General features: G+C 39.6%; 1 protein-coding gene across 5 annotated transcripts in view; it reads left to right on the forward strand.

Annotated features, from left to right (window-relative positions):
• LOC147216952 (glutamate receptor 2-like) overlaps window positions 1-25,841 on the forward strand; it is a 66,451-nt gene extending 40,610 nt beyond the window's left edge. Inside the window, exons 17-20 of one of the 5 annotated variants that reach the window (XM_086176650.1) lie at window positions 4,109-4,223; window positions 10,507-10,641; window positions 13,127-13,302; window positions 24,687-25,155. In XM_086176650.1, coding sequence (XP_086032776.1) covers window positions 4,109-4,223; window positions 10,507-10,641; window positions 13,127-13,297 — 421 coding nt within the window. In that variant the 3' untranslated portion in view covers window positions 13,298-13,302; window positions 24,687-25,155. Of the gene's footprint in view, window positions 1-4,108; window positions 4,224-5,004; window positions 5,120-10,506; window positions 10,642-13,120; window positions 13,303-24,686 lie in introns of all 5 variants that reach the window. The other 4 variants (XM_086176651.1, XM_086176654.1, XM_086176652.1 and 1 more) reach the window with 4 other exon arrangements.
• The last annotated feature ends 665 nt before the right edge of the window (window positions 25,842-26,506 follow it).

Below are 26,506 nucleotides of genomic sequence, written 5' to 3' on the forward strand. Positions count from 1 at the left end.
AGCTGGACAATCCATTGTTCTGTTTCCCAGATTTACAGGTGATGACATTCCTCACTGTATGTCCCAATCTTTTGTCCTTTGGATGCGCAGGTGTCTCTCCCAGCACAATCCAAGGTGTTGGGAGTACAGGAATTTGATGTTTGTCAAAAAATCCTACCTGTTTTGCTAAATTCCTGCAATATACAATCAGCTATAGTTTTTTGGCTTTTGGTCCCATTGTCTTGTTTTATACTGGAACTTTAATAAACCCACAATGGGTTCACACAGCAGAAACTGGACGGTGCAGCAGAGGTAGTTCGGTTATAAGTATTTTAAGTTGAACACAGTAGCATAGAATTATCTAAATTATGAAATTTAGAAAATATAAAAAATTGAACCCTTGTGCAAAATATGGAAAACCAGCAGCGGACAACAGCTGCTTACATCAGCAAGTGAGTGTAAGGCAAAGTAGATGCATGAATGAAAATTAAGTCTATTGGGAGGAGGCCTGTGTGTTTAACAGTCTAAAAAGCAACTAGAAGGAAGGACCTTAAAAATGTCTCTTCCACACACTTGGGATGAAGGAATCTGTTGCAGAAGGAGCTTGAGCTCTTTTTTCAGTTTATACAAATATCCACTTAGGATAGGATTAGGATTTTAGTGATTTCCTTGAGTGATGTTGCTCCATTCCTCTTCCATTCCAGTGCAGTTGCTAAAACAAGCTTTAAAAAACAGAGTTTCAGTCTCCCTTTCTATCTCTCGGTCTCTTTCTCTCTATTTACGTGTATACAGTGTGTGTGTGTGTGTGTGTGTGTGTGTGTGTGTGTGTGTGTGTGTGTGTATCTCAAATTGTGCTTGTTTCATGTGAAATGATTTTATGTTCCCGATTCAAAAAGATCACTTCCAGCTAACAAGACTCATCATACAAACTGTAATGACTCATCTATTACATGTTGCGTTCTGTTCTTGAGAACATTTCAATTTTGAATTTCTAGTGATTTTTAATGACCTGTACACCTTTTTGATATGAGCTTGCACATGTTGGAATCAAGTACTAAAAACTTAAATTTTGAATTTGTTTGTCCATAAAAAGTCAAATGAAAAATAGTCAAAAGTTAATTACAAACTACTTTGAGTTAAAGTTACCAAGGAAATTAATTTTGATACCACATAAATGTACTAATTAATTATAATTACAATTCATAGTCATGTAAAGTAGCACCTTTTGTAGTACCCCAAAGATGACAAGGCAGGTTTCTATTTGTCCACTTCTTGTGTGCTATCCAACAATTATTGTGATCGGTCAGGAATTCGAAGTGGGCTAGGTTTATGTGAAAAAGAAAAAGTGTTGTCATTTCCGCTTTCCGGCTGGTGTGGAAAGTTGCACAGTGATGGATGGTTTTGAGGATCATCTGGCCAAGGAAAATGGAAGGCTATATAACACAATGTTGAAAGGCATTTTAAGACATGCATATGGATAGTTCAGGAGTCAAAAGATGGCGCTGACATCCATACAAATTCGCTAAGGCCAAATGTGTGCAGAACAGGGCAGCAGGAGGAAATTCATCAGATCACTATACAGCTCATGGTAGTTGGTAGTAATACCAGTAATAACAACAAACCTTCTACCTTCTCTTCAAACATGTTGTTTTAATCATCTACCTCCTTCTTTGTAAATTCAAAAATTGCCATCTCTGCTATTGTCACCATGCCATTGCTTCATTGCTACTGTTTCTGTGGAATTCCCACAATGTTTAGCACCCTCGTGCTGCAGTGAGCAGGAACTATGATGATTCTATTTCTATCTTGATCGCTATTCTTTTCTTGTTCTTACCGCCTTGAGAAAAATGAACACATTTCTCTGTTCTTATGAAGTATGGGTCTTACAGTATGTTGAGCTGCCATCTTTCTGCCATAAAGTGAACTGTGAGCACAACCTCAAGAAATCATGATATACTAATGGTAAAAGAAAAAATCGGTATTCCTGAAACCATTTTGAAGCTGTCTGCAAGAACTGCCAACAGGTGTTGCTCCTGTAAGTGACCATATTGATTTTCAGGGGACCACAGGCATGTGTGTGTGTGTGTGTGTGTGTGTGTGTGTGTGTGTGTGTGTGTGTGCGTCTGTGTCCTTGCTTGCATGCATTTGTCTGTGTCTAGAAGAATGTGGAAGGTGAACCTGAGTCCAGCTTTTAACACTAATCAAAGTCTCATCCCATTTAAATTCTAATGGCTGTCAAGTCTTCAGAAGTTGAACAATATATAATATAATATATATATATATATATACACACAATACATGAAGAGACGGGTCCAAGCAGGTTGGAATGGGTGGAGAAAAGTGTCAGGGGTACTATGTGATAGAAGACTATCAGCCAGAATGAAAGGAAAGGTGTACAAGACAGTGGTCGGACCAGCGATACTGTATGGCCTTGAAACTGTTGCAATGACGAAGAGACAGGAGGCAGAACAGGAGGTCGCAGAGATGAAGATGTTGAGGTTCTCTTTGGGAGTGACTAGGATGGTTAGGATCAGGAATGAGTCTATCAGAGGGGCGGCTCATGTTCGATGTTTTGGAGAGAAGGTCAGAGAATCCAGACTGAGATGGTTCGGTCATGTACAGAGGAGGGATAGTGATTATATTGGTAGACGGATGCTGGAATTGGAGCTGCCAGGCAAGAGGTCTCGAGGAAGACCAAAGGGAATATTTATGGACATAGTGAGAGAGGATATGAAGGTAGTTGGTGTGAGAGAGTAGTATCCAGAGAATAGGGTTAAATGGAGAAAGTTGACTCACTGTGGCGACCCTTGAAGGGAAAAGCCGAAAGAAGAAGAAGAGGAAGAAGATATACACATACATATATGTGAGTTACAAACATGTGAGTTGGATGTGAGTTAGAGAAGAAGGAGAAGTTCTGGAATGAGTTAGATGAAGTGATAAAGAATATCCCCAGAGATATGAGTGATAATTAGTGCAGACTTCGATGGGCATGTATGTGCAGGCAATAGAGGGGATGAAGAAGTGATGGGCAGATTTGGTATCCAGGAAAGGAACACAGAGGGACAGGTGGTGCTGACCAGGGGCACCCAACACGTCGATCCTGATCTGCGGGTCGATCGCAAATGCAACACGGGTTGATTGGGGAGCCCTGCCTTTAAAATTAAAAACTCTACCGCACAACATAAAAAAAAATCACTGAACTACAAGTTGCAGAATACGCTACAGCACAAGTAGTGTGGATAGGTCGCATGTCATTACAAATAGCTATTAGCCTACCAACCATCCCCACTGCGGCATTGAGGCGCTTGATTGACATACAGTTCAGCCAATCCGAGATCTCAATATGAATACCGTTCCACCGTGACTGATGGATTTAGAAGTGTGTTAGAGGCTGGGCTACCTGATAGTTGACTGAGTCCATTCAGTGCAAATGTAATCAGAGTAAGGCAGTGGCCAAAAATGGAAATGGCTGTAGTGAACTCTTTTTTCCAGAAAAGACAGGAACATCGGGTAACTTATAAGAGCAGAGGTCAGTGAGGTCAGTGAAAAAAAAAGTAGAAGAAGACGAAGACTTCCTGGAGCACAGAAGGTCCCTATAACTTTATGGAGTACAATGTTAGAACTGAAAGAAATAAAGTTCGGGGGCACTGAAAATATTACTTGAGGTTAAAACCATACTAATAGTAAACATATCAATCATCCAACATTTATCTTTTGATTGGCAAGAAATCATCATATCTTACACTAAAAAGTGATTTAACAATCCAGCTTAAGAGCCACTTATGCTTAGAAGCCACTACCTGGCTGTTAGTTTGTGGATACTGTGTAGTTATCAAGTGAACAAGATAATAATGAGAAATTGATTGTTAAAAGATGTTTGCACCGTCATACCTATCTTTGCGCTTCCATCAAGACATTCAAATTACTCACTCATTTGTTTTTTGAAGACTTTAAAGGTTGAACTAAAGCTTATCCTATGTGTAACAGATAAGAATACTGCTAAGAGAAGCAATCCACTTTTTTGTATCATTTTTAGTCCATGGATGGGAAGTTCATTCTGCTAACACTCATACAAGCAGGACAACCCACACTGACAACCGAACTGCTAACAGCCACTGTGTTCATGTAGAAATGCGGTGAACCTGGCGGTGTTAAAGTTGAACGAGCAGGGCCTGCTGGACAAACTGAAAAACAAGTGGTGGTATGACAAGGGAGAATGCGGCAGCGGAGGAGGGGAGAGCAAGGTTAATACACACACTGTCACACTAAAACACAAAACCATGAAGGCAGCTTCGGAGCTTCAAGTCTCAAAACAATAGAAGAAGCAGCACAGACCTATTGCGCCACATGTGAGCCTCAAAAGTAGATAAGGTACTCATGCAACGCCGCAGATTTTGGCATTAGAATTCTAACACTCGTGAGCTTTTCATCGCTCATGTTTATGATAAAACATAAAAAAAGGAATTAGTAAATAAGTATGGTGATAAGTACACACCAAACAAGTGGCGTAACAGTCTCTGCTCCTACTTCTTATCATGTGTTGCGCACTGTTTGGTTGAGGTCAGGATTAGGGCACATCTCAGGGATGACCCCAGGCTAGGGTCAAGTGACCTCACACCAGATAGAAGCAACAGTAAGGAAAGGGGGCTGTTGATAAAGAGTTTGTTCAACCTGACCAAACTCATTTTATCTACAGCCCTGTCCTGGAGCGTGAAAAGAAATGAAGGATTTTCATTGCAGCACCTCTCATCCTCTGTCTCAGGGACCAAAAAGTTGGGACTTGAAGACCTTTTGAATGAAGTCGTCATTTTGGGGAAAAAAAAAAATCATACGTGTAGAAAACACAGCACTTTATATTTGCTCAACTACTATTGTAAAATGTAATACAAGTCTGTGATAGATATCGTTCATGATTGATTAAGCTGGTGACAGATTGGTTGCTAAACCAGAGGTTGAGAACCGTTGCTCCACTAATAACATAATATAACATTGATAATAATGTTATTTATGTTATTCCCATTGAAGAGTGCCAGTAAACCTTGCCGTATTGAAACTGAATGAGCAAGGAACCCTAGACAAGATGAAAAACAAGTGGTGGTACGATAAAGGAGAGTGTGGCTTCAAGGACTCCACTAATAAGGTTAGTTTTACATGTCTGTGAACTATTCAAACCCACATTATGTTTCTGTTATGAAACGTTCTGACATAAAACACGGTTTGATTATTATTATGATTGAGAAAACAGTACTTTACAAACTAAATCTTTCTTCTCTTCTCCCTTCTTTAAATAACAACAATGGAAATTTGTATTGGTTTTTGAAACGTTTTCAGTGTTCTTAAGAGAATGAAAAAATGGGATGTTTCTGCAAATGAGAAATATGTTTAATGTCAATTTTGTTCACCTTAGCGCAGGCAGTGGACATAACCTAATTTTAATTCAGATTTAGAAATAACACAGCCTGGAGAAACAATACCCTGCTTCCAACAGAAGTACTTGCAAAGAAAAAAACAAAGGTGGATGATATTGAAATTAATTTTATCATAATGTTCTCCTGCGGCACGCATGGCCTTTTACAGGGGTTTCCCATTTCCCCCCCACAGTTTATAGCATCCAATAGCTTGATCATCTACTCATAATGCAACCGTTGTTACTAAATGTTTTTTCGTCACTTTACTCTTTCAGGAATGTTGATGTGTAACATTTATTGTGCTCCATATCAACTGTGCTGTATCAGTTGTTACATTAACATAAAGCAAATACGCGAACAATATGGATGCTCTTCCAGTCCACCGGAATGAAGATGGTAATATGAAACTATTGTTTGATCAGATAGACAAAGTTTAAAAATTAAAAAACAAACATTCAAATCAATGTGAATGGCCAGCTTAATCTAGTCAAATTGATCACAATATACAATGCCTATAAAAAGTAATCACCCCCTTCGATGTATCGAAAATCATGGTCAATATACTGTGGCTTGTTTGACAAAAGTTCACATTCAAAAAACTCTTATCAAACATGACTTGTGAACAAAAACCTGTTTTACTTCAACTTCTCCACCTGAGGCAAGACCTCTTCCATGACAGGGATTGAGCTCTTCGCCTGTTTCTGGCTAAGAACCATGGTCTCGGATTTGGAGGTGCTGATCCTCATCCCAGCCACCTCACATTTGGCTGCAAGCATACCAGCAATAGCTGGGGATCACAGCCTGATGAAGCCAATACAACATCACTTGCCAAAACCCAATCCTCGGGCCACTGTACCAGATCCCCTCAACACCTTGGCTGCATCTAGAAATTCTCTCTATAATAGTTATGCACAGAATAGGTGACAAAGGGCAGCCATGGCGGAGTCAAATCCTCACCGTAAATGAATCCTACTTCCATCTGGCAATGCGAACCATGCTCCGACACCAATCATACAAGTACTGAAGAGCCGTATTACTGGGTTGAGAACCCCTTATTTCTGGAACACCCTCCACAGAATTCCCCATGGGACTGCTCTCTGCAGATCCACAAAACACATGTAGACTGGTTGGGCAAGTTCCCATGCGCCTCCAAGGACCCTGTTGAGGGTTTAGAGCCAGCCCAGGATGAAAACCATGCTGCTCCTTCTGGATCTTAGGCCAGTGGACCCTCCTCTCCAACACCCTTGAGTAGATTTTTCCAGGCAGGCTGAGTAGTGTGATCTCCCCTGTAGTTAAGGTACACTCCTTGAGCCCCCTTGTCCTCCTAGTATTTAGCAGCTCCCTCTGGAGTCCCCCAGGCCAGAAAAGCTTGGTAGGATTCCTTCCTCAGCTCCACGAGAAGGTTGGAGGATTTCTTCCTCGACAGACTCCGATCACCTTACGGCCACAGTTCTGGTCTGCTGACTCGACAATGGATGCTCTGAAGATGGCCCACTCAGGCTCAAGATCTTCAGTCTCCCATGGAGTTTAGTTGAATTCCTGTAACAAAACACCTCTCGGGTTCAGATCAGGGGGACCTTTCCTCCCAATCACACCTTTCCAGGTCCCACTGTCACTGCCCATGTGAGCATTGAAGTCCCCCAGTAAGACAAAGGAGTCCCTGACAAGAGTGCTCACTAGCAGCCACTCTAGGGAGTCTGAACTCCTGATGGGTGCATTGGCCAACATAACAGTCAGAACCCATCCCCCAACCCAAAGGTGGAGGGTTAAATCATCCACCAGGTTGAACCCCAACCTACAGATGCCGAGTCAGGTGCCGATCAGCATGCCCACACCTGTCTGACACCTTGGGGGAACTCTAGTATAGAAAGGAGTCCAACCCCTTTCAAGATGCCTGGTTCCAGAGGCTGAGCCGTGTGTCCGAGGTGAGTCTGACTATATCATCTCAGCCTTGCACACCAGAGAGAGAATAATCTGTGTTCTGAGAGTCAGCTCTCCCCCACTTTGGCCACCATCCGGGTCACATAGCACCCAACCCCCTTGGCAAATTCCAGGCAAGAGTTAATGTGAGCTATTCAAGAGTGGTTTTAACTTTCCAAATAACGACTCTTCCAAGCAACAATTGTTGCATGTACAGTTTCTCCCATCTGGGCCACTGACACTCTTAACCACTTCAGAGGTCGTAAGTGCCTTCCTCACCAGTCTGCTTCTCACCCGTCACTCATTTTGTGAGGACGGACAGTTCTCGGCAGAATTAGACAAGTGCATTTCTCCTTCCATTTCTCAATGATGGATGTAACTAAACTCACTGGGATGCCCAGTAAATTGGAAAAGTTCTTGCAGCCCTCTCCAGTCTTGTCCTTTTCAATTATCTTTTCTCTGATTTGCTTGGAGTGTTCTTTTGTCTTCATGTTGCAGTTGTAACAGCAATACTAACGAACCAGAGACTGCATCCTCCAGACACAATTTGTTTATTACAATTACTTGAGGCACATTAACTGTACTCATGTCATCTCTATTTCACAAGTTGTGACACTGCAGAAATCAACAAGGTTGACCTCTGTTGAATTAGGTCAGTCACATTAAAGGGGCTGAATATTTATGCAAACACTAATTTCTCACTTTATTTATATTTAATTAATTGACAGTAGTTTTTCACTTTGACATGGAAGATGACTTTTTCAATTTTTTTTGTCAAAAAAGTCTAATCATACTGGCCATCATTTCATATATAAGAGCACCAAAAAAGAAAACATCAAAGGGGGACTGAATACTTTTTGGAGGCATTGAACATCCCAATGCACACGGACAATTTAAAAAAAATACAGCATTGTCTTACGAGGCAAAATTACATCCTCCACCAGGTCCTTGACAATTCAAGTTGCATATTTTAAGAGAAAGACAAGCAAGCCGGGACGATATGATCATATAGCTGGAATTGTTTGACGATGTGAAAGAGCCAACAGACCATACAGACATTATCTGAAACACATTTATCAACATGCAGTGATGCAATTAGACATCAAATTAATTAGACCCTGACTTGTCACTCACAGTGCTCTCGTTTTTGTTGTTAAAATAAATAAATGGATACAATTATAGCATATATGCAGTTTAATGTTGAAGAGCTCTTCTAGACTCACTGCAAATAGTCTGACAATTTGCTACATGAATATTACCTACATTATCTACATAAGCCGCACAACCTATCATCAAATTTCTGGAGCACATTTTTTTTCCCCAAAAGTCATCACCAAGCAGATGTTTCAGCAGTTTTGTTTTGTGTTTTTGGACACATGTTATTATGTTGAGAAACAATATATATTGACAGAGATGTTCTTCATCCTAGTTTGCTTTAACGGCATAAGTCTGGGAAAGAGCGGGCACAAAATGCATCTTAGAACAGACAGACATTATTAGTTATAAATGGAGTTTGCATTTTGTGGAGGTGTTATTTGTGAGACTGATTTTCAAAATGTGTCCTAATTATTATTAATGTTATTATTATTATGTGTCCCATTATTATTATTATTAAATGTGTCCTAAAATCAATATTGTAGATAATTAAAAAAGGATTGTTAAATATGTTATATCTATGGACTTGAAAGATTTGTATACATATATATGTGGTGTGAAACATTAGCTTTTTTGATACTGAAGACATGTAAGAAAAATGTTTTTGAAGCCAAATTTTTCAAAAACCTTTACTCTGACACTTTTGGAGTCAAGGTACCACTTTGAAAAACCTTGGACTTGATCTTATAAGTCAGGCCAATACATACTTAAAGAGTTTCCAAATAATGTGTAATATTTGAGGAGAGTGCAATTGTTTCTTCTCAAATTGATCAAATTTCTTAAACAATTTGATTGCTTTGCCAGTCAGTTGCGCCGGTGATGTCTGGAACAATGTGGTATCATTGCTTGTGGCAGCTTTAGATTCAAATATAGTTTCTATTTCAAATCATATGTGTTAATCCAAAATTATTTGCAAGGTATAGTTGGAGTGAAATTAATATATATTGCTTGTGATCACTCTCTGTATTGAAAGGTTGTTGTTGTTTGGCATCCTAGTAACTATGATCAATGGTCCGATTCATCTTTGGACTATGGTCTCAAATGATTTTTTTTTCTTATTCCTCTTCTTAAAACTCCTGAGATGCATTTCCGTAGCATACAAAATGAAGATTGTCTATTATTGAACACAAATATTCACAAGCACCTGTCATGTTGGTATTGTGGGCTGTGACAAGGCAGTTATCTGAACTTTTTATTTAAGCGCAACATCCATGTTTTTGGATGTTGGAAGACGGTCAGACACAACTTGAATATCAAAAGCAGTTCAGTATTAGTGCACAGTAGGGATATCACAAGTTGCAGCCCAATGTCTAGTTTGATTCATCAGTGGGGGTAAAACTAATAAACTAAAAAAAAACTATGCTGATGAGTTGGGGTTTCATACTTTTACAATTATTTTAAAATGAGACCACAAAGACAAGAGGGAGTCTCTGTGGTATCTCACCTAAGACTAAGGGGGGTCTTAGGTGAGATATACCTAAGACATGATTTTTGAATCATGGACATTGAGCACCAGCAAACATGAACTTGAAAAACAGAGGCTGCTAGTCCTGAATATCTTTTGATGCCATAGTTTACCTTATTCAAAAAATCTTTACCCTATAATTTTGCATGGTTAATATATTGCCTCGATATTCTGCCAGTGTTGTATAGTTCGACTGTAAATGTGATCGCAAAGTGAGATCTTAATAAAACTCTTGAGTAAGCAGCTTGTGGAGACAATTTAACTACATTATAAAGCTGGTGCTCATTATTTTCAAACACACAGGCACATATTTCTTACAAATAATATCATACACAATAGCCGATAAAATCAATTTATGCTGTGTGCTAGTTAACCAATAGCGCTACTCAACACAAATAACCTACTCATTCATGTCTTTGATTGGATACGTGTGTGTGTGTGTGTGTGTGTGTGTGTGTACGTATGTGTGTTTGTGTGTTTGTACATGCGTGCATGCATGTGTGTGTGTGTGTGTCTGTGCGTGTGTGTGTGTGTGTGTTTGTCCATGTCCTTTTCTGTTCGTGTGTGCGCACATACTAGGAGAAGACCAGTGCTCTGTCTCTCAGTAACGTAGCAGGAGTCTTCTACATCCTTGTGGGAGGTCTTGGACTGGCCATGATGGTAGCACTGGTCGAGTTCTGCTACAAGAGCCGTGCTGAAGCCAAAAAAATGAAGGTATGTTATCTTTTCAAATTTCACTGCAAATCGCCTTAATTGTTAGTGAAATTAACTTTAATGTTCATTTGAACTGTACTGCATTATGTGTTTACAAAATTGGATACACTCAATTTTACATGGGGCTTAATTCAATGTTGTGAAAACCTCTGGTATTTATAAAATGCATTCAACACATTTGCATGACCAAAAGAGAACATTTTAATCATCGTGATGTTGCAGCCACTCAGACTTTGTTGCTTTTAGCTTGGTAATATATCAGTGTAGCAAAGTAACCTGTGAATGTTTCCCTGACAAAAAATAACTACAAGATTCTCGAGAGACACTGAAACATTTGGTTCTATTGATGCCCAGAAGACCAAAACTGTCAGAGCTGTGTCTGGTGTATGTGATTATTAGAAAACTCATAGTTGACCAAAGGATTCTTTTGTTTAAGTTGTTCAACAAGAAACCATCACAGCAGTTGAAGGTAAATTGACCATGTCTACATTGGAGAGTGGATCTTATTCACATTCTTTGGCCTAAGATTCAAACTTTCCATTGCTGACCCATGGAATAAAAAGCCAGTAAAGTTAGAAAACATAACACTAATGGAATGAGCAGACATCACATCAACAGCATATTGCCAAAAATATTTAGCATTTATAATGATTTATAATTTATTATTATTATTATTATTGATATTGTTATTATTATCATTATTATTGTGATTTAGTAAGTAACTTAAATGTCTTTTGTGTTTATCTGAAATACAAAGCCCTGACACTTTTGTGTTTTGTATATTTGCATTAAAATATTTTCTGATGTCACTATTGCAGATATATTGGAATGTAAAGAATCAGTGTCCACATATATAATGGCAATAACATTTGTTTTGAATCTCCCCACATATCATTTAATTTGTTTTGGGAAACAATAACACTAGTTACAGCCTAAACTTACCTTTCCTGTCATTGACAGCTGTAAGTGATGTTTAAATGATTTTTCCAAACTGACCAAATAGTGTCTGTGTTCAGTATTGGCAGCAATTTCATGGTTACAAAAATGCCCCCGTAGCGCTGGACACTACCATCCCTCATTAACTTCTCTTTTCACAATCCCCACCTAACAAATAGCTAGTAAAAAAAGACCGGCAGACGCTTGAATCAATTGGAAAGAGCTTAATGAGAAAAAGTAAATCTGATCTCTGCAAAGGCTGGTTTGTAGGCTACCTGTATTAAGTATGCAGATTTGTTTATTGTTTCATAGGAACAGGTAATCTATAAGCTCTCTCTGTCTCCCTCTCTCTCTCATACAAACACAAACACACAATAAACACACACACATTGCATTACATACATATTGCAGTGAGTAATACTTTTGCCTCAATCTGACATTGCAGGTGATTGTTACAAGTGGTTAGTAGTGGTTTTAACCGAGTATTCATAAAAGAACTCTACCTCGATCAAATAAAACCTGAAATATTCCAAATTTTTACTTATATGTACATTTAGTCATTTATTATACAGACTGCCATCTTGCAGGGAAAGAATGAGGAGACACAAGAGGAAACTTCTTTAGTTTATACAAGGAAGCAGGAATGCATCACTCATTCTCTGACTTTGTACAGCAATATCTTTGTGGTGCATTCCTTACTAGTAGTAGATTTTCTAAATAATTGTATTTGACGTCAATGAAGTACCATGTAATTTAATCTTATTGGATAATAATCGCAATTACATACAAATCTGCCATTGACTTTTGAATTGCTGGGAAACGTAGATGCAATGATTGGCTCTTCTGATATGCAGCATACATCATGATTGTTATTTCATTTATTTACAAGTTTGAAAGGGTACGGTTTGAAATACATCCATAATGCAGCTTCCTTTTTTGTAATTTCAACTTAATAGCTACTATTTCTGCTCCCTCGGGTACTCCGCTCCCATATACTGTACATCCCTTCCATATTGGACTAAGAAAGTGAAATACAAAGATTGTGACCTGAAGGATAATGAATATACTGTTTAGTGTTACAGAGTCAAAATTTGATCAGAACATTAATTGTAAGGACATCAATGTTTTTGTGAGACAAAACAGAGGGAATAATTGGACATAAATGGGAATTTTTGGCCAGTTGTTTACCACTCATGTTAAGAAAAGTGTTATAGTATTCCTCCATTTGTGTTCATACAAATTTCAATGAAATTCCTGCCAACTATAATAGATGCAGTAACTGGACCTGTATAAATTACTTGTGAATTCATTACTTTTGTCATAAAGTTAATAAATAAAATGGACAGGTATACCAGGTATTGCAAATTTAGACCTCTGGATTTAATGCAAAACACCTTATTTTACATCATATTTTGTGACCCTGGCCCCCTTTCCCATTTTCTCTGCATGCAATCTCATGTAGTTTTCTCCAATATCAATCATTTGCATGTTCCAAATACACAATAATTGAGTAAATAGTAATAACATTGACTTTATTTGTGTTATGAAGGTGGCAGCCAACACCTTGTCGTCCCCCCAGCACACAGGAAACTACACACACACTCTGTCTTCTCCTCAACATCCCCCAAACTACAACCTGGTGTCCCCCAGTCATCAACCAAACTACACCACCTATAAAGAGGGCTACAGCGTTTACGGCATTGAAAGCATCAAGATCTAATACGGGTAGGAGAGTTATTATTGATAGCAAAAAATATATATAGCTAAAGAAAGTCCAAACCTCATAGTCACAAGCATAGCAATTTTTAATTCTTAATTTGTACCATTCATACCAACTGTTGCATTCACATGCCGGCGCAAAGCAACATTAATGGTGATATGTTCGTGCACATGTGTATGTATATATATAGATATATATCTATATATATCTATAGATATAGATATATATATACATACAGACACACACACACACACACATATATATATATATACGCGTGTGTGTATGTACATATATATATGTGTGGGTATATATGTGTGTGTGTCTTTATGTGCGTATACATATGTAAAATCATAGATGGTTAACTTCTCTGTTTTTTTAATAATTTTTATGTGATTTGGTTTCAATGTTAAACCAATTAAACTACTACACTTACTATGACTATAAGTCTTGTTGCCATTTTATCTAGTGAATGCAACAATTGCAGCTCAGTTTGTTTGTTGAGATAAAGTGATCAAAGGCGATTAATCAGAAAATATAATGGGGCAAAAATAGCTTGAAGTTTCTATTTTTTCCCTTCTGCATCCGTTTAAATGTATTATTATTATTCATATCATTATTAGTGGGACTAGAAGTAGTTGTAGTAGTATTAGTAGTAGCAATGGATTTAGTGGATACTCAGGCAATGATGTGAATGCAGCAGTTCAAACGCTTAGAAACTGAAACGAACTAGCTTAACTGCAGTACGGCTGCAGTATTTTACTTTTCACTCTTCATACAACGGCTTACATCCCTCATTTATTCCATTTTTTCCTCACCCTTGTCTCCGTACACCTCCTACAACATTTTAAGCTACCTCCTCACTCTATCCACTTTTCTCCTCCTCTTATAGTGATTTTTTTTTGTTTCCACTAGTTTCCTCTATTATTCTATTCCCTTCTTTCCAGCCAATCAGCTGAAATAATGGTCTGCATCATTGGCCAATCATTGACATCGGCTTTACCATCAGTTTTCCATGAAGTCTCAGGATAATTTTAAACTCAGGATGGTTTCCATTCATTGTTTCTTTAAAAATCTGGGTTTGTTTAAGATACCATTATGACCGAATGGGTTTTTTCACCAGCATTAACCACTTCTTCAGCAATTCCTAGCAATGTTTCTCATATGATGAATTGTTAACATTACAAAATATCAATATAAAACCACTTTGGTTTTTGAATGGATCATTTGGAAAATCGTGTTTGTTTGTTGTCACGGACAATGACCAGAATCACAAAACATTTTCAGGTCTTCTGATTTGGACTTGTAATGCATGCCATGGAATTCTGCCTTAAAAGAAATTATAATCTCCTACTGAAAAACAAGTGTTGGGTTTGATGAAACCAACAGATATTGACTTTGGGTGCTGTTATCAAGTGAGCAACTAGGTACTCTGTCATCCAAGCTATGGTTAATCATGTCACATCTTATCATGACCACTTGACTGTTTCTTTCATGAAGACGTTTTACTTTTCATCCAAGAGACTTCCTCACTTTTCTTCTACCTGCCCTTTTGATCATTTGGGTTGTGCAGTACCTCAAGGAGCTACAGGCTATCAGCGTGGAGACAACTGCAATTGCCATGATTGCATTTGACAAGAATGTACTATGCAGTGCAAATTTCTACAAGCAGCATCCTGGATATTTATCGTCAAGATCTCTGTTTTCAGCTGAAGTGTTTTAGTCCCCTTGCAAATGGTAGAAAACAAGAATATACAACATTGATGACAAAGATGTGTTAGCAGTACTACTACTGCAGCTGAAGGAGGCCAGATGGGATTGGTATTGTGGTGGCTCAGATTTCAAGGAAAACTCTTCTGTAGAATACTTATCTTGATTTGCAAATTCCACTTTAGAGTTTTGGAAACAAAACTCCATGCACTGCTGCCAAAAACAAATGAACCACCCATAAATCTTAGAGCATGATACCGCTCCATGATACCGTTCCAAGGGGGCTCAGGCCAGTCCCTTACCTGGATAAATACACAGGGTTCAGGGTAATCTGAGGTAAAAACTTTGCCAATCTAAATATACAACTCAATTCAGTGACTTTTATACTTGATTGGTCACCTGGGTTAGTAACAGTCGCCATAGGTACTGATATTCTACAAGGTACAGGTGGAAGTTGGGCTGCTATGGGTCAAAAAAGAAGAGGAGAAAGGCCTGTTAATAACCAGAGAGGGGAATGAAAAGGCAAGGGTGAGAATCGGACAAATTCTTATTTGAATCTGTGGCCTGAGAAAAAAAAAAAAAGAGCTTTTGAGGGAGAGGGACATAGGGCTATTGAAGAAAGACAATATTTAGACTATCCATCCATTATCTGCCGCTTATCCTGCATTCAGGGTCACCGTTTTTGGACTGTGGGAGGAAACCGGAGGAAACAGGCTTATTAGAGTTTGGATCAGCCTGATCTCCACCTGTAAAAAGATGTTGCAGTACAGCTGATTTCCAAGTGCTCGGGATTTTTAATTTGATTCCATTGTTAGAATATTTGATTTACTCATGCTGAACATGGACCGTAGACTAAGTTGATTTTCCTCAAACTTTGACATGTTATAATCCGTACACTATGTGGCCAAAAGAATTCGCTCACCTGCCTTGACAAGCATATGAACTTCAGTGACATCCCATTCCTAATCCATAGGGTTTAATATGACATTGGTAGACCCTTTGCAGCTATAACAGCTTCAACTCTTCTGGGAAGGCTGTCAAAAAGGTTCAGGAGTGTATTTATGGTAATATTTGACAATTCTTCCAGAAGTGCATTTGCGAGGTCACACAGTGATGTTGGATGAGAAGGCCTGACTCAGTGTCCAATTTAATTCATCCCAAGGTGTTTTATGGGGTTTAGGTCAGGACTCTGTGCAGGCCAGTCCACACCAGACTGTCATCCATGTCTTTATGAACCTCGCTTTGGGCACAGTCATGTTGGAAAAGGAAAGGGCCAGCTCCAAACTGTTCCGACAAAATTGTCCAAAATATCTTGGTATTTCAGAGTTCTTTTCACTGCAACAAAGGGGCCAAGCCCAGCTCCTAAAAAACAGCCCCACATCATAATCCCCCTTCCACCAAACTTCACACAATGCAATTTAGACAAGTACAATTCTCCTGGCAACTGCCAAACCCAGACTCGTCCATCAGATTCATTACATTACAGTGGAGATGCCGGGAATTGAACCCAGGACACAGGACATACATGCAAACTGAGATACATACGCCAGATTGCCAGAGGAAGAGGCGCAATTCCTTACTTCCAGGAATGCGTCTCCAGTGCTCCACAGTCCAGTGGCAGTGTGCTTTACACCACTGCATCTGACGCTTTGCATTGCATTTGTTGATATGTGGCTTGGATGCAGCTGCTCAGCCATGGAAACCCATCCTATGGAGATCTCTGCACACTCTTCTTGAGCTAATCTGAAGGCCACATGAAATTTTGAGGTCTGCAGCGATTGACTCTGCAGAAAGTTGGCGACCTCTTCGCACTATGTGCCTCCGCATCTGCTGACCCAACACCATCAGTTTCTGCGGCCTACCACTTCGTGGGTGACTTGCTGTTGTTACCAAACACTGGATTTGTTGCACAGGTGGCATCCTTTACCGCAATTCCACGCTGGAATTCACTGAGCACCTGTGCGCGTTCTTTAACAAATGTCTGTAAAAACAGTCTGCATGCCTCAGTGCTTGATTTTATACACCTATGGCCATGGAAGTGATTGGAGCACCAGATTCTGATTATTTGGATGAGCAACTACTTTTGGCCATATAGTGTACAGTATGTGTTACTGTATCATCTGTTAACATATGAAAATAATTGTCTTGATATACTGATGGAAGATTAACTTGTAACCAGATGAAGGAAAGGTGAGTGATTTTGGCTGACTCTGGTTGATTTGATTATCAAGACGAAATCCATGGCTCCTGATGAAAAGTTTAATCCGCTTTATTTGGATAATAACACTGAGATGATTTACTGTGTCAAAAGCCTTATAATTCTTAAAATTGAGAAAAACTATATCAACCACACAACACCACCTTTAGCAAATAATTGTAATATTTTCATTTTGTCAACTTTAACAGGCTGATTTGCACATTAAAAGGCAGCTCAACAGAGCTGTGACAAGATTCTCAATAGATGGCATGAGTGCAACCACCGAGAGAGAATACAAGAATGAAAATATTGCATGTTTTTGAAAAAAGGCAGCTTCTCTTTTTTTATTGATGCAAGTGAAGTTATGCAGGAGTTGTAGGTGCTCACTCACTTGTCGTGTAATATTCAATATAGTGTCAGCTGTTTTTTATTTTACATTCTATTAATTCCTTTGTGGGAAATTGTCCCACATAGGGAGCAGTGAGCAATTGCTCAACAACACTTTGACTGGCTTGGAGGAGCTCAGGATTCAAATCAGGAATAACTGGTTCCAGGAAACCTGGTCTTTACACCTGAGCTATGCCACCCTCTAATTTGGTATAAAACCAAGGTTTCTCATCTTCTATTCTCTGCTACTTCGTGGTCCATAATTGTCACCTGTTCTTCTTTTCGCTGTCTTTCATTTTCATCAATGTTCTGTTTGTTAGGACCTAAAAGGCAATACAAGTGGGAGAGAGTTCAAAAAACAGTTTTACTTTGGCTCTGCCAGCAGATGCACGGTTTGTTGTTTGAGTGTAAAGTCTGTGCTGGGAGAACGCTGGCATTCAACTCAAAAGGGGCCTGGTCGTGAACAAGAGGACAGGCCGGAGAGGACTGGCATTCATCGACGGGGTAGGGAACTGATCCCATTAACAGTAGTTGTCCACTTCTTTGGAATCCCCCCCTGACAACCCATAGCATTTCTGAACTCTTCCTTGAACACCTTACAACACTTAGTTCTCACCACGTTGTCCTCTGCTCTGCGTTTGTCCTTGTCATCTTCCTTGTTACAAGAGACACCATACAAGCCACCAGTGCTAGTATGCGGTCTGGCTATACTCTCACCTACCAACACTTTGCAGTCTCTGATCTCCTTTGGATTAAATTGTCTATTCTAGATGTGGTCTAACTGTGTGCTCAAATCCAATCTTATAAGTAACCTTAAGTTTCTGCCTCATCTGAAAAAAAATATTAACACAGCCATGTCTGTCTTTTTTGCCTCGTCTACCACCAACTGCCCCTCTGTGTTCCTATCCTTGATAACAAACATGCCCATTACTTCTTCATCTCTATTGCCTACACAAACATGTCTATTGAAGTCTGCACCAGTTACCGCTCTCTCACCTCTGGAGATATTCTGCATCACCTCATCTAACTCACTCCAGAATTTCTATATCTCTAACACACATCCCACATGTGGGGCATAGCCACAAACAACAGTGAGTGTCACACCTTCAATTTGGCTTGAGACACATCAGTCTATCCAACACTCTTTTCACCTCTTGACTGTTCCTAAAAAAACTCCTTCTTCAAGATAACTCCTTTTCCATTTCTCTTTCTATCAATACCATGCACCCAAGCCTCTAGCTTTGGAACCTTTCCACTTGGTCTCCTGGACACACACTATTCCTTCCTTCCTTCTCTGCATGTCAATCAACCCTGTAGTTTTTACTATCATCATCTCAATGGTCCTTACTTTCTGTCCCAGACTTTTGCCTTTCCTCTTCTCTCTCTGCCTCCAAACACGCCTTCCTCCTCTCCTTCTTTGACAATAAACGGAAACAGTGGAAGATACGTGTAGTGGCTAAAGTTCCCTCTAAGTATTTGCCAAAGTATTCACTCATTTAACCACTCTAAGACGGAAAGAACGAGTCTCTACGCGTGTTTACTGTTGACGACGGTAGCAAACAGTGTGTTCGCTCCGTCCTTTACTGAATCAGTCCAGTATCCAACAGTTTTACCTTTATACACATTTGAACTGATCACGTCATAGCTCAGCGCCCGCTCCGAACCTTATTTGGTTAACATAAACATAAATACATATGCCATGAATAAGCATGCATTCAACAAAAAAGCAAAATTAAATACAATAAAGTAATTATAAATAATTATGCTATAATCAACAATCACCAAAATATAATGCAATAATATTATATCCAAATCTGAGACTAAATTACAAAAAATGGAAAATGGGACTAACAATACGTACTGCTTGCTGTGACAATGAAGATTTTAGGCTGTAGATGTTGCTGGCTCTGCTAACAGTATAGGCTGAAGCTGGGGCTGCAGGTACGAACCAGTAACATTCCTGGATTGATTCCAGAGCTCCTACCATTACGATCTCTGACCCCTGATGCAGTTGCAACAACAATCATCTTGAAGGAACACCAGTTTGTTAAGTCACCATTATTCAGATCGGTTGCTGACAAAGTACCAGAATAATTTAGTGATGAATTGTGTATGCCACGGAATCCATCCATTCATTATCGACCGCTCATCCTGCAGTCAGGGTTGCGGGGATGCAGAAGCCTATCCCAGCTTTCATTGGGTGAGAGGCAGAGTACACACTGCACCAGCCGCCAGTCGATCACAGGGCCACATAAAGAGGCAATTCACACATTTGTGGAATTTTTCCAATGTATTTCAGTTAATCTCCTACAAGTTTTTTGGACTGTCGGAAGAAACCAGAAAACCCAGAGGAAATTCACACAAAGGGAGAACAGGGTCCTTTATGCTGTGAAGCACTAACCACTGAGCCACTGTGCCGTTTCTGGAGAATCCAAAACATTTATACAGTAAATATAGACAGGATTCTGACCAATGTGGCGTAAATAAGTTGCCTGATACAGATAAAAGCATATCAATTGCAAAAAAGAGGCTGGACGCTGCTACAAGCCATTTTAGACAGTTAGTAGCCACATATAAAAATTGGTTGTAACTTAGGATGTAAATTGGAAACTGGCTGTAAATTAGCACTTGAAATAAAATAAAGGTATAAATTTGGAGTGAGAAAAGACGATATCTCATACCGCTCGCCATCAACGATCTAAAATATCCAAAAAGCTGGCAGTGGAACATTTAATCAGTCTCCCTAAGAAAAAATGAGGATGTTGTCCTATAAATACTTCCTTTGGATAATATTATCAGGAAGTCAACTCTTCCTATCATAACTGCACTCAAATACCAATACATAATAGTAATCTCATGTCTTAATCCTAACTTCACAGGTTACCGTGGGATACGGCTCAATCTAATGCTAATGTCCTCCTCTGTTAATTTTGTAATGATTATTTAAGTTATTGTAGGATTTCAGCAATCTTCCATTTAACTGGCATCACAACTGGTAGAAGCAGTAATGAATATTCGGTATTTGTGCCTTCCCTTCCCAAAAAACCCCATACACCCCTCTGCTACTGTCACAATATTGCTTTCTACGGTATCTCTCTGTCTTCCTAATATGATAATACCGTAAAATAATAATTCTATAATATTTCAGTGATTTTCAGTGCATTCCTATGTATCATTGATTGTTGGTGTATGTTGGCAAGCTGAGCACTTTCGTGATGAAGTTGCAATATCCTCTATTGGTATAAGTTGACAACAGAGTATTTAGTATTAAGACACATTATTTCTGTCTACAATGATAGCAAAGTTTAGCATGGGCTCTACCGTAATTAGTTTGTTGCCATTAAGAACAAGTCACTACGTCTATGACTTTGAGCCACTGTGCCATGGCAGACAAGTTTGGGACATGAGAGATCATCAATTTTGCCTTCTGATATGATTCAGTTTCACTGAATTGAAATTGATAATTTATTCATCTATTGTCACTAATCTTTTATTATCATTCACTTGTGCTTGCAATGTAGTGAGTGGCAAAGTAATAGAATATTCTTCCATATCAACTAGTGGCAGCTGGTTAGCAAATGAAATTGTTACTGTATGACATTTGAATCATCGTTTCATTATTAACGGTGACAGTAATGGACAAATATTTGAAAATGCCAATTCCAAAGAGGACCATGAGCAAATTTCTGACTTCAATGAAGGCGCCAGTATAAATGGTGATCAAAAGAAAGCAAAAAAAAAGGGACCTTGAGGCAATAATCCAAAATGTAAACAAAAACTGGATATACTGTCACTAAGCAGGCAGCAGCACTGAATCTGTTATGCTTAAGGAAAAGCCAAATAACAGTAAGTGAGAAACAACATCTGTCACTTCACATCAGGAAAGTGGGTAATTTTGTTCACATCCAATGACACTGAGAAAAGACCTATTTGATTCCTGAATGCATCAAAAGAGTGGTTTTGGAAAATATGTACATAAGTGGTCTCTTTGTTTTGCAGCTTGATGATTCTACGGTTATGAGCAGACTTGTGTAGACATAAGTAGACATTCTCAGTTGATTAGGATTAGGACAACATCAGAGATTTGCCATTTTCCAAGTCATGCCAGGAAAAAAAGAAAAGGATATGAGTTTTTGGGGGTAGTGGGAAAACCAAACAAGGCAGCAACCATGGTCAGGTGCAACAAATGCTTTATTTGCTTCAGTTAAAGAGACACCCAAAGTCACGGTTATGCACAGATTTTTGCACTGCAAGGTACTTGTTGTTAAGACTTTACCTCCAGATTTAGCCCCTGTTTTGAAAGATATTTTGCACATAGTAAAGTTTTTATAGGCATAACGTGGAAAAAGCATATTATCATCTTTTAGCATCTGAGTAAAAGGAGCTGGGGATTAAGCATTATTGCTACTTGCAGACTACAGATGGTTGACCCACAACAAAGTGTTTTTTCATGCTGTGGGTGTAACTACAAGTGGAAAGATGTCAGTGCTGCTGCACTGTAAGACAAGATATAAACATTTGAAAACTCTTGAGGAGAGGTTGCAAGTATTTTCCTCTAATATCCATTGAATGTCTAGCATGGGATTGGGACCCATATAGCTCAGCAGCAGTCATTAGAAAGGGCGTGACCTTGCAAAATCAGGATGATCTATCTGAAGTGAGAGAGGATTGTGGTTTAAGGCTCATCACACCATGACCCCATACTCCAGCAGCAACCTCCATAGAATACTCTATGGGGACATGGTCTTGTGTTCTCCTCAGAATCTACAGTGCAAATGTCGATCAGATGAGCATACTCCAGTGAGCCTTGCAGGATCGCTGCAAGAAGGACCCACTGCAATGTCCTTCTTGAAATCAAAGTTTTAACATTCATACAGACTCTCGTTTTCAGTGCTTTGACAAACATTTTACCTGGGAGGCTAGGAAGCTTTCCTGCTTGTGACATAACTTCCAGTCCCATATTTCATAGATCGGGACCACCAACCCTTATCTGTCACTCCCTGGGCACCAACCCCGCAATGTCCAGTTTCCCGAGCAATGTCTGTACAAAACGCTTCTACACATGTTGCTTTGCCACTAAGAAATTTCTTGACTACCTTTCTCATCTTCACCTTGGATTTGGATGAGCACACTTGGTCATCTGACAATTTTCAAAAATCTCCTGAAGGCCAACCAAAAATCCTTCTCAATGGCCTCCCTAAAGTCCTCTGTCATCAACACTTCTGTTTCTGCCACCACCACCAGGCTTTCTGTGTAGTGGTTTCAGAAAATCCCCGGGCCAATTATGGTGGAAAGTTCTCCTTATGTTCGACAACCTCCCTCATTTGCAATTGTGCAACAACAGGCTCTCATGTTGCCACCCTGGCTGACACTTTTCTGACCACAGCTCCAGAAGTCAGCTTCAAAAATGGCAGCCCTGAACATGGACCATACAGTTTCCATGTCCCTGACATTATTGTGAGAAATTCCTTTGGAGTAACAAGTTGAAGGGTTTGGATTTATTGGGGTCTGTCCATTGAAATTCCCCACCAGCTCAACTTCCCCCATCTGATGACTAGTTGAAAGTTCTATTCCACCCTTAACTCGTGTCCAAAAATATAACTATAAAGTCTATCGTTGATCTTTGGCCTAAGGTGCTCTGTTCATTTTTATGGCCAAATGTTTGCAGTTAACTCCAATAACAAACACCATTCTGGTTCAGATCTGGGAGGCCATTAACAAATATAACCCCCCCGCTCCCTGACATTTCTGTCCTTTTCCACATGAGCAATGAAAGCCCCTCAGCAGAACTATGGAGTCATCAGTTGGTGCTCCATCCAGGATACCTTACAGCAACTCTGGATATTCTGAGGGATTGTTAGACACAAACAACCATTGGATATGTTCTTTCCTCCCCATGATATTGCAAGGAGGCAACACTCAGGCAGGGAACCACACCATCAAGGCTGACATCAGGGTTGAAGCGCTTTATTTAGGTAGACAGGCAGGTAGGGTGTCGCTGGCAATTCCCTGGCCCCGAGACAGAGTTGCACAAGGCTGGGTCTTACCAGGACAGGCCCCAGGCAGGGCTGGGTCAAGGCAGGATCTCGGGCTGGGTCAAGGTCTGGTGGTCCACCAGGGGGTCTCACGGGGTCAGGGTCCGAAGGTCCAGGGGGGGCTCTCGCAGGGTCGGGGTCCGGTGGTCCACCAGGGGGTCCCGGTCTACACTCCAGGTCCAGTGGTCCACCAGGGGGTCTCATGGGGTCAGGGTCCGAAGGTCTAGAGGGGGCTCTCGCAGGGTCAGGGCCAAAGGTCCAGGGGAGGCCTAGGCCACAAGGGGGTCATGGGGATAAACATGGCAAAGAGGGAGTCCGGGAACCACGGCTCGGTCCGGTCATGACAGGGGTCATGGGGGGCCCACAGTGGTCAGGGTTGTTGGACAACCACAATCCCCCGGCGCCAGGCAGAGCGTGTCGCTGCCCTTTATAGGGATGTTGATTAGCGGCCGCTGCTGCAGCTGGCATTGATTACGAATTGAACCCAGCCGTGAGACCCTGACACTTCTGTTGTGGAGAACTCGACACGATGGTGCTCAGCTGAAGGTTTGTGAGTATCCCAACACCCAGTCAACACCTTCCTCTCTGAGCAACTCCAGAAAAGAAGGGAACTAGCGCCCTCCAGGAGTTTGGCCTCAGAGTTAATGATATGTGTCGAGGAGATGTTTTTCTAAATGGTATCACACTACTGCCAGAATGACTTGAGAGTTTACAGTATTGGATCTCTTTGAATCTGCTATCATATTAATGCTGTGGCTCATAAAAATCACTCAGATTTGCTCAGTCTTTGTCATTTCTCATAAACCACTTCCCGATGCTTTGTTCCTGAGATTATTTGTAAAATGCATTCGAAATAATAAAGATTTAGAAATAGGATGTAAATATGCAATGTAATCATAATCATATTTGAGACTAGTATCTTTATTCATTCCTGGCCCATGGAAAATACAAAGCCCAGAAGTAATAACTGTTGTATTCCTATGAATTGTCCGTCAAAACATATTTTTAAAGAGGTATTTTTTTTCATCTTTGGTTTTGATCATAATGCTATTCTTCTTTTCAGATGAAATTCACTGATGCAATGCGCTCGAAAGCTCGTCTATCCATAACAGGATCGACTGGTGAAAATGGTCGCGTCCCGGTGGCTTATCTCCGACCTGGATTACCCATGAGCCTCAGCATGACTGATCTCTCCTGACCATGCCCAAGCCAGTGCCTTACAGCCAATCAACATGCATCATTCCTTCCCCTTTTGAACGGAAATACTTGGTATCTCCTTCACATACCGATCTTCATGCCCTGAGGGTTATTTTCCTCAGTTCTCAAGCTGGAGTTTAGCCCATCATATCATCTCTAATGACAATGATGTTGCTCTAACATCCAGCCAGGAGAGACTTGAAGATGTCCTTGTACCACTTGGCTGTCAGGCTTCAGCAAAGACCTGCCCATCTATTAATAAAACAAACCCTAAGACTTATCAGCAAGATGGTTGGTCCACCACAAATCTACAAAAAAAAAAACAATCAAGCACAGTGGACAGATTTCTAAAATAAACACACATCATTGTTTCATAAATGTTGCCATTGAGACGCCTCTTGTATAGAAAACAAGGACAACTGTGATGCTGGCATTAACATGTTAATATTAATCAGGGATGTTATAAAGGATTATTGGTATATCGATAGACTCTTGGTAAAAAATTTATGTAGAACAACTGACATCCTGGGATAATACACTTCCACAATAACTCCCCATTTGTTGACAAAAGCTAATCTTTTTTGAAACTTATTTTACATTTTTTCTGCCTGAAAATAGCTAAGTAGTAGAAACTTTTCCAGACCCAACTGATGCTCTGGTTTTGCTTTTCATTCTTTCATTCTTTCTCTCTCTCTTGCACAAAAATTCACCTGTGGTCTCTTACATTTTTATTATCTATCTTTGTCTCTGCAACTCTCTTTTACTACACACACACACACACACACACACACGAGATATGAAAACACTGGTAACAGAATACCTAATCGATACACAGGGATGGGCAAAGAAAGTCAGAAATCTTAATGTGGATTCAAACACTTAAGATATTTAGGACTTAACATTGCAGTTTATAAAGAAAAATGCAGCACATGGATTCTGTGATATGAAAGCATCAGCACTGACTGCTGGCAGTTTTGACCAGGTTGTCTAATTTTTTCTAAAAATACTTAAAAAAAAAATAGCCATTGCAATACTTTGAAAGACACCATAAAAATTAAATAAAATATTTGTACAGACTGTTAGTTGAAAACATTGTTTGTCATTTTGGGATATGAAAACCACACAAAAATTAAGTGAAAAACACATAAACGTAGGTGTATGAAAAATGTATGACACCATCTAGAGATATATTTCATGATCAAACAGTAGCCAATTATGCAACTGTACACAAATATATTGATTAATCTGGTAAGCTTAGATAGCGTTTGAAGTGGTTACCTGCTTACAATTTAAAAATAACACAAATATTTTTAGTTCATTATTTGATATTTTTATTCTTTGACAAACATTGAAATTAATGGCGTAACTACTTTAAGTTCCAATAATCGCTTATAGCTTTGTAAGATATTAATAAGAGAAGAGTTTCTTGTTGGGATGCCTGCCGGGTTGTGAATTATATTAACACCTTGAGTAACCAATTTCTTCTATGACAGTTCTACTATGAAGGTATCAAGACAAAACATATCTGTTACCAGTGACAGATATACGCCGCTTTTTTGGCTGCAAAAGATGATGGTTAAATACATTGATATTTCAAGGTTGTGAGGTCTTCTTAGGGTGGAAGCGCACCTTTGAAAGATTATCAGTTTATAACTGCTTATTAACAAGTTGAGCTGAATTGAAGCA

The sequence above is a fragment of the Fistularia commersonii genome, chromosome 29 (assembly GCF_037954325.1).
Source record: "Fistularia commersonii isolate RoL2024-O1a breed Wild chromosome 29, RoL_Fcom_v1.0, whole genome shotgun sequence".
NCBI lineage: Eukaryota > Metazoa > Chordata > Actinopteri > Syngnathiformes > Fistulariidae > Fistularia > Fistularia commersonii.